At 52.5% G+C, this 15,487-nt stretch overlaps 1 protein-coding gene across 2 annotated transcripts in view; it reads right to left on the bottom strand.

Annotated features, from left to right (window-relative positions):
* The window catches only part of LOC143839312 (cGMP-dependent 3',5'-cyclic phosphodiesterase-like), a 273,064-nt gene that overhangs the window by 106,708 nt on the left and 150,869 nt on the right, over positions 1 to 15,487 (bottom strand). For both annotated transcript variants that reach the window (XM_077341146.1, XM_077341147.1), the window contains one exon: positions 2,358 to 2,446. In XM_077341146.1, the coding sequence (XP_077197261.1) occupies positions 2,358 to 2,446 (89 nt within the window). The remainder of the gene's footprint in view (positions 1 to 2,357; positions 2,447 to 15,487) is intronic.

Genomic DNA, 15,487 nt, shown 5'->3' with positions numbered 1-15,487 from the left:
TACCACGTGCTGCATGTGCTAGAAGGATAAACCAGCCCTGCCCCTATGTGGTGCCTGAGGGTACCGTGGCCCTGCCAATACCTTTCCTGGTGCCTACAAATTGTTTCTAGAAAGTGTGAGGCATACAGTGGAGCTTTTGTCTAGCAGGGCTCGTGATTGGCCATTGGAGATTTGCGCAGAGTTTTTAAAAGGTTCCTTTGGCAGCAGCTGCCACCACCGCCATTTTGTGGCTGGCTCCACCCCCTGGGGCAGCCATTTCCCAGTTGGCTCCACCTCCTGCAGCAGCCATTTCACTGCTGACTCTACCTCCTGAGGCAGCCATTTCACTGCTGGCTCCACCTCCTGCAGCAGCCATTTCACTGCTGGCTCCACCTCCTGTGGCAGCCATTTCATCGAATCATAGAATCATAGAGTGGGAAGGGACCTCCAGGGTCATCTAGTGTAACCCCCTACACAATGCAGGAACTCACAACAACCTGCCCACCCACAATGACCCCAATTTCATACCCAAGTGATTCCCACACCGCCACCAAAAACCTCCAGAATCCAGCCTGGCCTGGAGGGAATTCACCTCCCATCCCACAGTGGCCATCAGCAATTCTCTGGGTAGGCAAGGAAGGGCCACAAGAGACAAACACTGACACATCCCTTCCTGCCCACCCACTCCCCACCTGCCTCAGTTCATAAAATTAGCCGTTCTATAAGATGGCTCTCCAGCCTCTGCTCAAAAACTTCCAAAGAACTCACCACCTCCTGAGGAAGCCTGTTCCACTGAGGAACTGCTTTAACTGTACGGAATTTCATCCGGATGTTTATTTGAAAATTCTTTTGAATTAATTTCAACCCATTGGTTCTGGTCCGACCCTCTGGGCCAACAGAAAACAGCTCTGCTCCATCTTCTATAATATGACAGCCCCTCAAGTATTGGAAAATGGCCATCACATCACCTCTTAGTGGCCTTTTCTCCAGGCTAATCAGTCGTGTGTCCGTGTGAGTGTCAGGCTTCTTTCCCCTTTCTGCATGGGTTCAGTTCCCGTCAGAGTTCAGTTTGTTTCCCGTTTGCCGTTGTTTCTGTTTTTCTAAAAGGTGCCATTCCCCCAGGTTTTCCCCTTTCTTGGTTTCCAAGGTGAAGATGATTCACAAGCAGAATGACTCCATATATTCTTCTCCCACCACTTAAGGCCAAGCTTCCACCTCCAACAAATTGACTTCTTTGAATTCTGGGTAACCATCTTAGTAGAAGGTTGTCCCCTCATTAGAATAATTTTAAAAACTCCAAACATTCCACTGTACTGAGTTCCCTTAATTTTTTTTAAAAAAGAAGGTGACAAGATGGGAGGGAATAGGGGGGATGGCACGATTGGGAGCATTTTACAATGCCCCCCCCACACTGTGTGGTGTGTATGTTGGGAGGAAAAGGGAAGCAGCAGAAGGGGATTTACAAGGAAGGCTTGTCTATAGTTCTGAGACAAATGCTGAGCCGCAATTCGCATGACTTGGGGAAGGGAGGGGGGGCTTATAAAAAATTAAATGCTTAAGCAGTACTTGAGCTTCGATAAAATGAAGATGGGGAAACCTTCTACTTAGATGCCGCCTGGGAAGTGAAAGAAGCTTTAAGAATCTTCACCTTACAAAAAAGGTGCGTAAAACTGACCAATGAGCAGAGACTAACCAGCCACACACACACACACACACACACACACACAAAGAAAAATAAAAATAAACTTGGCAATCTGTTTTTTCTTATTAGTATGCACAATACTACAGTGTGTGATTTGGAGGAGAAAAACCAGAGAAAGAGCAAATGTGCAGAATGCAGGAACAGGATGTGAATTAAAGGAATACCGGCTTCTATTCGGTGATAACCAGAATTAAGCTGTGCATGCAGAAAGGTCTTCTGACTCCCACGGACACTAAATAACGCACTTTCAGTCCATTATCAGCGCACTTTGCAACTAGATCTTACAGTGTGAAACTGCAAAATATGATTGCCAACAGTCGCTGAACTGGATGGAAACTGCATTATTTAGCACATGTTAAAGCGTGCACGTTCTCTCCTTAATCAGCAGGTCTGAAGTACATCCATCCTTCTGGTCCTGCCATTAAACAAATGGTGCCGAAAAGCAAGAAATGGTACTGTTATTTTATTGTACCGTTTAAATATATACATTTATATAAAGCAGGGGTAGTCAAACTGCGGCCCTCCAGATGTCCATGGACTACAATTCCCAGGAGCCCCTGCCAGCATTCACTGGCAGGGGCTCCTGGGAATTGTAGTCCATGGACATCTGGAGAGCCGCAGTTTGACTACCCCTGATATAAAGTATAGAAAACATATAAAATATATCTGGGCTTACCGGAGTTTCCCCTCTTCGGGCAACTCATGGGGCGGGTCATTGCACGTAAGATGGGCTTCTTCATCCAATAGATAGACGTAGACTCTTTCCTGTGGGGCGAAAAGCACAGGTTTTTAAAGCTCTCTTCTGTCACTGAAATAATATGTGAAGGCAAACGTATTATTATAACGCTGTCATAAAATAAGACATTTTGCTATTGCTATTTATTTTCAAAACAGTGGAGACTCTTCTGCACCCTCACGTGTCCCTTGAGAACGCCAGTGGCAAAACATCAGAAAGGGGAGTTACGCTTCGGAGTCATAATCTGAGCCCAGGTCTCTTCAGCAGCAGAATGTAATAAAAGAAAGGAAGAAAAAGAAGAAGAAGAGTTGGATCTTATATGCCGCTTTTCTCTACCTGAAGGAGTCTCAAAGTGGCTTCCAATTGCCTTCCCTTTCCTCTCCCCACAACAGACACCCTGTGAGGGAGGTGAGGCTGAGAGAGCCCTGAGATTACTGAAGAAGGAGAAGGAGAGTTGGTTCTTAGATGCCGCTTTTCTCTACCCGAAGGAGGCTCAAAGTGGCTTACAGTCGCCTTCCCATTCCTCTCTCCACAACAGACACCCTGTGAGGTGGGTGAGGCTGAGAGAGCCCTGATATCACTGAAGAAGAAGAGTTGGTTCTTATATGCTGCTTTTCCCTACCCGAAGGAGGCTCAAAGTGGCTTACAGTCGCCTTCCCCTTCCTCTCCCCACAACAGACACCCTGTGGGGTGGGTGAGGCTGAGAGAGCCCTGATATCACTGAAGAAGAAGAGTTGGTTCTTATATGCTGCTTTTCCCTACCCGAAGGAGGCTCAAAGTGGCTTACAGTCGCCTTCCCCTTCCTCTCCCCACAACAGACACCCTGTGGGGTGGGTGAGGCTGAGAGAGCCCTGATATCACTGCCCGGTCAGAACAGTTTTATCAGTGCCGTGGCGAGCCCAAGGTCACCCAGCTGGCTGCATGTGGGGGAGTGTGGAATCGAACCCGGCGTGCCAGATTAGAAGTCCACACTCCTAACCACCACACCATACTGGCTCTCGGGGAAGACACGGGGCCATTCTGCACTCCTAAAAAAATTGCATTAAGGGGCCCCATCTCCTACCGACGGAGCCGTCTCAATGTGGCACTGCACCTCCTTCCGTCCAAACAGATAGAAGCTCAGCTGGTTGGTCTTATAAATTAGAAACATGACAGTGGTGTGGTGACTTTGGGAAGGAAAGTTTCAACCCTGGGGTTTCTTGACAGCTCTGGAAGGGATTCCCAAATGGGTGGGTGTTAATTAATTTTGTATATGTTATCAGGTGATATGCCCTTATGTGGTCATGTTGACCCACCCCCTCCGAAAATTGACACTGAGGGGCCTGGAGGGGGTGGAAAGAGGAGGGGCCCCAGGTGGGCGTGTCCACAACTCTGCTTCCCAACCACATTCTGCACGATTGCGCCACTTCTAGGGTTACTTCAGAGGTTTCTCAAGGGCGAAAAAGTTGAGAAAGGCTGGCTTACTCTCTAATAGCCAATTCCATGTTGGTGCACCCTGACCTGCTAAAAGCATTCTTCTTTTGGAAACAACGCCATTGCAAGGTACTTCCCCCTTCCACTCAGCCTGCATTCTGGCGTTGAGGTGTCCAGAGAGCACTCAAATACTTTCCAACGTCAAACATGAGTGGAATTGAGGAAATGTCACCTGCAGAAGCCAAACTGAGGCAGCCTCCGTGTTTTGCAAGTCAAGAAGGAAAGAGCTGGATCACGAGTCCCGCGCTGGGCACAGACCGCGAGGAAGCGCGGTGAGAAAAGATGAACCTTCCCTGCGGAGGGTCGATATTCATCACAGCCCGGCCGCGGAACAAGCAAAGAGGGATAATAACGGCTATTATAAAATACAGCCAGCAAATGATAGAAAAGGATGAAATATTCAGAGGGCATAATCTCTCTTCCCAGATATTTATGCCCTGCCTTCGCTGCGCAATCAGAGAAGTTTAAAAAAAAAATACAAACATGATATAGCCCCCCGAATCCACTCCGGAAGTACAAATGTAGCCTGATAGCATTAAAAATTTCAACCATAAATTTCCTTCCGACAGCAAATGCCATAAAGGCAGCGGCACCAGCAGTAGAGAACAGAGCCATAAAAGAAGAAGAAAATGTAATGATCCAGCACCAAAAGCTGGAGAAAATACATTTCATCGCGATGCACAAAGCTCAGCAAACAGAAACAGAAAGGGCCAAAGAGGAGGACCTGCTACGGTTGCCAGCTCCGGTTTGGGAAAATCCTGGATGCTTTGGGGGTGGAGCTCGGGAAGGGCGGAGTTTGGGGAGGGACCTCAGCTGAGTGTAACGCTGTACAGTCCACCCACGAAAGTGCTCGTCTCTTCCAGTAGAACCGAATTCAACACTGTGCCAGGAAACCTGTCGGATTTCACGTTTGTTGTGCCCTGGGCGAATGTAGTCTAGAGGGGGGGAGTACGGTGGCCGCAAAGATGGCGTCCGTTTCCTCTTGCGCATCTCTGGTGCATCACTTTACAACAGTGCGCTGGACCAAGATATCACCGGAACACGAGGTGCGGCCACTACAGCGTGTTGAATCTTGCCCACGAGTCACACAGTAGAGCTTCCCTCCCTCGGCCTCGCCAGGTCCTTGGTCCAATCCCCGGCTCCTCTGGCCCCGCCTCGGACGAGGAGAGATCATCTTCACATCTTCACCTTTTCAACCCAACAAAAGACGGCTTCATTATCTTCTCCCTTTCTGGACAAGGCTGGTCTCTTTGGGAAGGGACGTTTTACCACCTTCTATGGGGAATCATTCCACCAAGCCCCTTCTTCACTTTCAGCATTCAGCTACTGAGTATGCCTGACAGAGAGGTCAGGGGAGGGCTGGTCCCGTTTTGGGAGACTTGTCAGATTTGAGGACAATGTTGAGCGACATAGACAGCTCCTGACCTGGGGCTTATGTGGCCCAGGAGCACACGGCACAGTTGATAACGCATGCAGTTATAGTCCTAGAATCCGAGATGGAAGGGGCCATACAGGCCATTGGGTCCCACATCCTGTGGAATGTAGGATTGACCCAAGTAGAGGGATAGATTCGTGGAGGAGGAGTCTATCACTGGCTACGAGCCACGATGACTAAGGAGAACTAAACCTCTGCATCCCGGAGCCAGAATGCAACTTCAGGGGAAGGCCTCTCTACTCTGTGGCTGGCCCTGCAGAGGAACCGGCTGGCCCCTGGGTGAGACGGGAGGCTGGACTGGACGAGAGAGCCCTGAGATTACTGAAGTTGGTTCTTAGATGCCGCTTTTCTCTACCCGATGGAGGCTCAAAGCAGCTTCCAGTCGCCTTCCCTTTCCTCTCCCCACAACAGACACCTTGTGAGGTGGGTGAGGCTGAGAGAGCCCTGATATTAATGAAGAAGAAGAGGAGTTGGGTCTTATATGCTGCTTTTCTCTACCCAAAGGAGGCTCAAAGCAGCTTCCATTCACCTTCCCTTCCTCTCCTCACAACAGACACCCTGTGAGAGAGGGGAGGCTGCGGGAGCCCTGAGATTACTGAAGAAGAAGAAGAGTTGGTTCTTAGATGCCGCTTTTCTCTACCCAAAGGAGACTCAAAGCGGCTTACACAGAATCACAGAATCGTAGAATCACAGAATCATAGAATCCTAGAGTTGGAAGGGGCCATACAGGCCATCTAGTCCAACCCCCTGCTCTACGCAGGATCAGCCCAAAGCATCTGAGAAAAACTATTCTGTAAGAACAGCTCTAACAGGACTGTGACGAGCCCAAGGTCACCCATCTGGCTTCATGTGGAGGGGCAGGGACTCAAATCTGGCTCCCTGAATTAGAAGCCACTGCTCTTAACCTCTACACCAGGGGTGGCCAGACTGCGGTTCTCCAGATGCCCATGGACTACAGTTCCCATGAGTCCCACTGGACACCTGGAGGGCCACAGAGTGATCAACCCTCCTCCCCACCAAGCTGGCTCTCAGTTTGCATTTGAAAAAAGCTGCCGGAAGCCATTTGGAGCTCCCAGGGTAGAGCAAGGCATAAATCTGCAAGAAGGTGGGTCAGATCTGTTTTCCCTGCCCTTCTCCTCCGACTCCCCACCCACGCTGAGGGCAGGACTCTTTGCCTGCACTCCCAAGCGCCTCTCGGCTGTGCCAGCTCAGGGGAGAGAGCGCATAGCTCATTGCCACATGCGGAGGCTGCCCGAGGAAATGAACCGTGGAGGGGCTGGAGCAGGCGAGGGCAATGGATGGCACCCAGGAGCTCTGCAGACCCATTAGGGCCGGATAATGTTGGAAATAATGCGCACGGCGGCCACAGTGCGATTCGCAGTGATTGTGCTACGGCAACGGGCCCCGTTTCGTTCTGTGTCGAATGCTCCCGGAGTTCCAAAGCCCCGGCTCGTCTGAGCCCCCCTCCTGGCCCAAATTGCAGGCTCCGTGGTCTTCTCCTGGGGCGGGCAGCGCTCCCTGCAAATTGCTGGCTTAAAACCCAGGGGTGACACCTGAAATTATGCAACATTTAACGCGGCGGAGGCGTGGGGAGAGGGGCACAGGGATGCTTCAGGGATGCTGGGGAGAGGCACAGCCGTGGGCCTGGAAAAGGGGAGGCAGTTGCAGGAGGGTGAGGGGCTGAAATGGTAGCCAACCTCCAGGTAGGGCCTGGAGGACTCCTGGAATGACAACAGGTATCCAGACTGCAGGGGTCGGTTTCCCTGGAGGAAATGGCTGCTTCGGAGGGGGGCTGTTGTGGCATTAGATCCTGCTGGGGCTCCAGCCCTCCCCTCCGCAAACCCCACCAGGCTCCCCTCCCCCCTGCAGGCGTGGTGTCGCAGTTAAGAGTGGCAGCCTCTAGTCTGGAGAACTGAGTTCAATTTCCCCCTCCTCCACATGCAGCCAGCTGAGTGACCTTGGGCCAGTCCCTGTTCTCTTAGGGATGTTCTCATTGAGCAGATCTCTCAGAGCTCTCTCACCCTCACCTGCCTCCCAGGGTGTCTGTTGTGGGGAGAGCAAGAGAAGGCGATGGGAAGCCACTTTGAGACTCCTTCAGGGAGTGAAAAGCAAGGTCCATAAAAGAGCTCTTCTTCTTTGAGAGCCAGCATGGCGTCGCGGTTAAGAGTGGCAGCCTCAAATCTGGAGGACCGGGTTTGATTCCTCTCTCCTCCTCCACATGCAGCCGGCTGGGTGCCCTGGGGCCACTCCTGGTTCTCTTAGAGCTGTTCTCATAGAACAGTTCTCTCAGAGCTCTCTCAGCCCCACCTACCTCACCGGGTGTCTGTTGTGGGGAAAGCCCGCTTTGGGACTCCTTCAGGAATGAAAATTGGGGCATAAACTGCCCAGCTCATCTTCTTGTCTCCTGCTGCTGCAGAACCACATCATGTCCAGGCAAAGGAACTGGCAGGGGGTGGTGTGGGAGAGCAGCTGCCGGCCTGAGTGGGCAATACTGAGTTGGATGGACCAGGGTCTGATTCAGCAGAAGGCAGCGTCCTGCACACTCCATTGGGGGCGGGGCTGTGGACCACTGGAACCACATCTGCTTGGCATGTGGACGGTTCTCAGTTTACGCCCCAGAATCTCCCGTTAATAAAGGACTAGATTTCTGGGGATGGGAAGGCCCCTCCTCTGCCCGAGACCCCGGAGAGCTGTTGCCAGGCTGAGGCTGCCAGGTGGAGGATGGAGCAGAGTCGTTCTCTCTTGCCCCAGAGGGATGGACCAGAACGAATGGGATGAGATTAATTCAAAAGAAATTCTGTCTAAACCTCCGGAAGAAGTTCCTGACAGTCAGAGCGGTTTCTCAGTGGAACAGGCTTCCTCGGGAGGTGGTGGGTTCTCCATCTTGGGAGATTTTTAAGCAGAGGCTGGAGAGCCATCTGACGGAGAGGCTGATTCTGTGAAGGCTCAAGGGGGTGGCAGGTGACAGTGGGTGAGCGATTGGGATGTGAGTGTCCTGCACAGTTGGGGGGTTGGACTAGATGACCCAGGAGGTCCCTTCCATCTCTGTGATTCTATGAGAGGACAGTTCTCATCTTGATGGACCAGGGTGAATAGGAGCAGGGCCCCGGGCCCCTCCAGCCAGGCTGTTCCCTCTTTGCCGGGGTCCTGTTTCTGTTAGCAGATCCCCATCTGCCAAACTGCATCCTGGGAGAACTCAAGCGAGTGTGGCGTGGCTCGCTGGCTAGAGCCGTCTGGAGCTCTGCAGGGCCCGCCTCTCTGCAGTGGGCTTCCTCTCTGCTTGCCGCAGGGGCTGATGCCCGGACTGTCTCGGCTCGAATGCCGCAGGCTGCTCCAGCACACCGTTTAGGGAGAACGTCTTCATTCGTCCCTCTCTTCCCTCATCCCAAAATTTATATCCCTGCAACCAGCTAGAAGAAGCTCTTGTGGCAGCTAACCATTGGTAGCTGCAAAATCATTTTCAAGGCATAAAAAATTGGGAAAGAGGCCAGACTTTTAAAGACACAAACAGCAAGCCGGAAATGCAGCATCTTTACGAAGTGTCCGCCTCTGCTGAGCAGATTCACATTCTTCCCAAGGCCTTCTGTGCCAAAGGAGAGATGGAAGATGGGGCTGAACCAGGAGGAGGCTGAAGGCTACAGCGTTAGTTTTGCTTGCAGAAAGTCCCAGGTTCCATCCCCAGCGGCATCTCCCGTTTATAACAAGGCTCAGATGTCAGATGCTGAGAAAGAGTCCGGAAAGCTGCTGACAGTCAGAGTAGCCACCACTGACCTTGATAGACCAAGAGCCTGATCTAGTCTAAGGAACATGTGTTGGGGAGGGGCCGTGGTGGCTCAGTGGCAGAGTGTCTGCTTGGCATGCAGAAGGTCCCCGGTTCAATCCCCAGTGCCTCTACTCAAAGGGACCAGGCAGGAGGGGAGGGAAAAGACCTCAGTGGCTCAGTGGCAGAGCCTCTGCTTGGCATGCAGAAGGTCCCCGGTTCAGTCCCCAGCAGCATCTCCAGTTGGAAGGAGCAAGTAGGGGGTGACAGGGAAAGACTTCCCCTGCCTTGAGCAGGGGGTTGGACTAGATGGCCTGTGTGGCCCCTTTCCACTCTATGATTCTATGATTCTAGTTCAGCAGTGGAATAGGCTGCCTAAGGAGGTGGTGAGCTCCCCCTCACTGGCAGTCTTCAAGCAAAGGTTGGATACACACTTTTCTTGGATGCTTTAGGATGCTCTGGGCTGATCCTGCACTGAGCAGGGGGTGGGGCTGGATGGCCTTTGTGGCCCCTTTCCAATCTATGATTCTGTGATTCTAGTTCAGCAGTGGAATAGGCTGCCTAAGGAGGTGGTGAGCTCCCCCTCACTGGCAGTCTTCAAGCAAAGGTTGGATGCACACTTTTCTGGGATGCTTTAGGATGCTTAGGGCTGATCCTGCACTGAGCAGGGGGTGGGGCTGGATGGCCTTTGTGGCCCCTTTCCACTCTATGATTCTATGATTCTAGTTCAGCAGTGGAATAGGCTGCCTAAGGAGGTGGTGAGCTCCCCCTCACTGGCAGTCTTCAAGCAAAGGTTGGATACACACTTTTCTTAGATGCTTTAGGATGCTCTGGGCTGATCCTGCACTGAGCAGGGGGTTGGACTAGATGGCCTGTATGGCCCCTTCCCACTCTATGATTCTATGATTCTATATGGCACCCTTTTAAATACTTGAAGATACCTGGGGTAGGGTGGGCCATGCTCCTCCCAGTACAAGCAGCCAACCCCACATCCTGTTTTGTCCTCCGAGGCTTGCCTGTTGCATCTGCTTGGAGTTTCATTCGGGTTTTAATTAGCGTGCCTTAAAAGGCTGCCATGAATACTCTTCAGAAGGGAAACAGATTCTGCGTCCCTTGTGAGCGTCCTGCAGGATTCTCCACCTGCTCCGCGAAAGGGGAGGAGGTGCTGTTCCTTTTCTCAAAAGTTGCATTTCTTTCCCACCCTCCCGTTTCTCCATTTCTCCATTTCTCCGCCACCTCAATTATATCTGCTGCCATTTTCTGCTCCAATCTGGTTGTGGCAGATTGGGAAGGATTCGGCAGGCGCTAGGAGGACATTTCATGTTAGTGGCTTCAAGAGACGCAGTGCTCTCCCTGAGTCAACAAAGGATAAGGATGGGGAAGTCTCTGCCAGGTGATTAATCTCTCCCTCCTCACAGAGGCAGGGTTAATTAAAGGGGAACCATCCCTGTCCCGCATACAAGGGGGCTGGTGAGAAATGATTCCCACCCACCATTTGTCTCTCTGTAGCAAGAGGGGGGAGGGGGTAGAAAGACCCACTTGATTTCCATTCTTCAATTTATTTCCTTGTTCACTTTATATCCCATAGATCTCCCCTGAAGGGACCTGAAATGGATTACAGCATTCCCCTCTTTTCCTTTTATCCTCACAATAACCCTGTGAGGTAGGATAGGCCGATTAGAACAAGGGTTGGTTCTTAGCGCTTTAGGATGCTTAGGGCTGATCCTGCGTTGAGCAGGGGGTTGGACTAGATGGCCTGTATGGCCCTTTCCAACTCTATGATTCTATGATTCTATATGCTGCTTTTCCCAACCCGAAGGAGTCTCAAAGCCGCTGACAATCGCCTTCCCTTTCCTCTCCCCACAACAGACACCCTGTGAGGGAAGTGGGGCTGAGGGAGCTCTGAAAGAGCCGCTCTGTGAGAACAACTCGAACAGGACTGGGACTAGACCAAGGTTACCCAGCTGGCTTCGTGTGGAGGAGTAAGGAATTGAACCTGACTCTCCAGATTAGAATGGTAGAGGACAGGAAGGCCTGGAGGATCATTGTCCTTGGGGCCATGATTGGTCGGACACTAACAACAACTACACCAGTGAATGGCTTGTCATGTGTCATTGGTCCACCTGTGTCATCAGTCCCACACAACTGCAGGGAGCGTCACTTCCTCTCTCAGCAACTGTGACTTGCAAACAAGTGCGCAAAGCAGCTACACATGCAGCACGCTTCAACCGCCGCAGAAAAAGTCTGCTGCCTTGGATTTTGTCTCTGCCAGCTGATTCGTGCACTCAGATCTCGAGCCCTCAAGGGACGGGCCTTCCATGGGCTGAATGGAAAGGTGAAGGCCAGCATCTCACTGGGGGGGGGGGTGTGGCCGGCCTCCTGCTCCACGGCAAATGCGTCCCGACTTAAGTGCTGTCGTGACCCGAGGTGGGGGCTGTGGTGTGCCAAACCGTCATGCAGAGCAAGGGTGGTTCCGGAGGGAGGCCGCTCTGCAGGCCGTGACAGATAGGGGACACGTGCCGGAACGCACATTTTTTTGCAAACAGATGCTCCATGCACAACGGCTACACAGCGCAACTGCCAAACTGTTGACTAGGAAGACAGACAAATTATGAGCACAGATGAGCAACAGGCTCCCGGCCTCCATTCAGACATGTGGCCTTTGCGAGCTCTCTTGAAAGATTCACGTTCCTGGAGAAGAAGAAGATTTTCAGTGCAACCCGTCCCGAGAGACAGAGGGAACTGAGACTCCCGAAAGCTCACTCCCTGGAAGACTGGCTACTCTCTCAAAGGAGTAAGAGCTGGGTTTTATAACCTGCTTTTTCACAACCCAAAGGAGTTCCAGAGCGGTTTACAAATCCCTTTCACTTCTCACAACAGACACCCTGTGATGTAGGAGAGGCTGAGGGAGCTCTAATGGAACTGCTCTGCAAAAACAGCCCTAAGGGAACTGTGACTAGCCCAATGTTACCCTGCTGGCTGCATGTGTTGGAGCGATGCTGGAAACAAACCCGGATCTCCCGATTAGAGGCTGCCACACTTAACCACTAAACCATGACAGGTCTCTAAAAGAAAAATGGTTGGTTTTTTGTAGCCTGCTTTTTACTACCTGAAGGAGTCTTATCAATGCTTTTTCTTGCCTCTGCCCTCAACAAACACCCTGTGAGGTAGGTAGGCCTGAGCGAGCTCTGAGAGAACTGCTTTAAGAGAGCTGCTCTAAGAGAACTTTAACTAGCCCAAGGATGCATGTGGAGGAGGAGTGAGGACTCAAACTCCACAAGCTGATTTTATATACACCTTTTCACTATTCTCCAATCAGCTTACAAACACCTTTCCCTTCCTCTCCCCACAACAGACACCTTATGAGGTACGTGGGGCTAGAGAGCTCTGAGAGAACTGTGGCTGGACCAAAGTCACCCAGCTGGAGGAGTGGGGAATAAACCTGGCTCTCCAGATCAGATTCTGCTGCTCTTAAGCACAACACTACGCTGGCTGCCAACCTCAAGGTGCGACCTTGAGATGTCCCCAGATTATAACTAAATCTCCAGACTATGCCGATCAGTTCCTCTGGAGAACATGGCCTCTATGGGGGGTGCCCCCGGAGGCAGTATATCCCCCTGCTTGAAGACCCCCCCCCACATCTCCAGGAATTCCCAGACCTGGAGCTGGCAACCCAGTGCAGACTTCTGGTTCGTACTTGGCTCATGATTCAGGCGCACGCTACCAACAGGGCCTATCAAGACCAGCACATTTCGACACGGTCCCTGCCGCAGACCCAGCTGCCGCAGTCAGGAGGAATCCTGAGATTTAGGAGCCGGATCGCAGGGCTATACACCCTTTCCCCTCTTCTCCCCGCAACAGACAGTGGTGAAATAGGTGAGGCTGGGAGAGCTCTAAGAGAACTGTTCTGCAATAACTGCTCTGAGAGAACTGTGACTGGCCCAGAGTCACCCAGCTGGCTGCATATGGAGGAGTGGGGAAGCAAACCCGGCTCTCCAGATTAGAGAGCTGATTCGAATTCAGGTAGCACCTCAAAGATCAACGGTATTTGGGGGAATGGAGTGAGCTGTCAAGAATCAGAGGTGCTGAAAAGGAGCTTTGATTCTTGAAATCCCATACACCCCCCCCCCCCAAATCTTTGTGGCCAAACAGGCCCGCTTCAGCCCTATTCCACCAAGGGGTTGCCAACTCCGGGCAGGGCTTTGCCATCTTCGTATCTTGCTGCCGCCACTGGCCAGTATACAGGATTTCCCGTGGAGACAGCCAGAGTCTCTCAGCCTCCCTGCTCCAGTCCTGAGGCCAGCCTCCATGTGGTTAGCAGAGAGAACGAAGCATCAGGCTGCTTAAGAATAAAGCCTTTCTTTTATTCAGAAGTGAAACTGCTGTGTATAGAAAGAAGAGAGGAGAGACCTAACCGCCTAGCTAGCTGTTGTCGGCAGTCATGCTTCTGTTGCTCAACTGCTGTTGTGGAGGAAATCAGGGAGGAAGTCGGTTCAAAAAGAGCCGGAAGCCAACCTGGACACAGGAAGAGGCAGTTTGGAAATCATCAGGAAGGTCCTATCCTATCTATGCTAAATTTACATCTCCCCTGATGCCCCCAGAACACCCTTTAGATTCCACTTAATCACGCACACCGCTGAGTTTGCGTTTTCCGACATCTGCCATTCGCCGAAAACCCCCTTTGCAAAGGAAACCGTTCTGTCACAGTCTTGTTGGTCCCCAAGGAACGCACGAACTCGTATTCTTCTATTCATGCACAAAACAACTTATTTTAGGCTTTCGGAATTTAATGAACGTCGCACGAATGATTTTCCTTTCTGAACACCACCGTTTAGAAACAACTTCTTTGCGTTTAAGAGACTTGGAAGGCTTTTATCTGGCATTCTCAAAACGGCAACGTGGAAACGTATGCAAATGGAGGCCGTGAAATCTGTTCTTTGGCGGAGGGACAGATTGAGAGATCTTTGACTGGCAGGTAGCCAAGCCAGGCTAATTATTTCTATGACGCTTGGCTGGGAAGCTCGTTGGCGGACTGAAGGGGGGGGAGATTCTGAAAGAGGAGAGCGGAGGAAGGGGGCTCGTGAATCATGGAGTGACAAATGGGAGAAAGCTGCTCAGAGGTGGGGATTGGCCAGAGGGAGGGCAAGATGGGGAAAGCCGGAGATCAGAGCTCATGGAGAACAGGAGAACCTCATGAGAGGTTCTACACCCGGGCCACAAGCCCCATCTTGCTGCCTGCTGGCCTTCCTTTGTGTGCATGAGAACTTTTGAACAGTCCTACTGAACGGCTCTGCTGGATCTCACTCAGGAGCCTTCCCCTGATAAGGACCTCAGAAGAGCCCTGCTGGGTCAGGCCAGGGAGGGTCCCTCCAGTCCAGCCTCCCGTCTCACCCAGGGGCCAGCCAGTTCCTCTGCAGGGCCAGCCACAGGGCAGAGAGGCCGAGGCCTTCCCCTGAGAAGACCCTCAGAAGAGCCCTGCTGGGTCAGATCAGGGAAGGTCCCTCCAGTCCAGCCTCCCGTCTCACCCAGGGGCCAGCCAGTTCCTCTGCAGGGCCAGCCACAGGGCAGAGAGGCCGAGGCCTTCCCCTGAGAAGACCCTCGGAAGAGCCCTGCTGGGTCAGGCCAGGGAGGGTCCCTCCAGTCCAGCCTCCCGTCTCACCCAGGGGCCAGCCAGTTCCTCTGCAGGGCCAGCCACAGGGCAGAGAGGACGAGGCCTTCCCCTGAGAAGACCCTCAGAAGAGCCCTGCTGGGTCAGACCAGGGAGGGTCCCTCCAGTCCAGCCTCCCGTCTCACCCAGGGGCCAGCCAGTTCCTCTGCAGGGCCAGCCACAGGGCAGAGAGGCCGAGGCCTTCCCCTGAGAAGACCCTAAGAAGAGCCCTGCTGGGTCAGGCCAGGGAGGGTCCCTCCAGTCCAGCCTCCCATCTCCCCCAGGGGCCAGCCAGTTCCTCTACAGGGCCAGCCACAGGGCAGAGAGGCCGAGGCCTTCCCCTGAGAAGACCCTCAGAAGAGCCCTGCTGGGTCAGGCCAGGGACGGTCCCTCCAGAGAGGCCGAGGCCTTCCCTGATGTTGCCTGCTGGCCCTGGGATTCTGAGGCTTGGTGCCTCTGAATGTGGAGGTTCCCTTTAGTCACCAGCCACTGATAGACTGCTCCTCCACAAATCTACTGAATCCCCATTGAAAGCTGTTTATACTTGTGGCCTATGGCAGTGAATCCCACTCAGGGTAAAGTGGTATTTCCTTGTGTCTGACTGAACCTACTGCCCATCAGCTTCATCGGAGAGACGCAGGGCGCACAGTGCTCTCTGCTGGGGGGGGGAGGGGGTGCCATGTGTGCCCCAGATGCTCTGAGTTGAACTCTGGAGATTAACGCTTCCTTGATCTGGCCGCTGGCCTGTCTCCTCT

This window comes from Paroedura picta, chromosome 6, assembly GCF_049243985.1.
Source record: "Paroedura picta isolate Pp20150507F chromosome 6, Ppicta_v3.0, whole genome shotgun sequence".
Lineage (NCBI taxonomy): Eukaryota > Metazoa > Chordata > Lepidosauria > Squamata > Gekkonidae > Paroedura > Paroedura picta.
The sequence above is the reverse complement of the archived record's forward strand: the minus strand, read 5'-3'. Positions and strand labels throughout refer to the sequence as shown.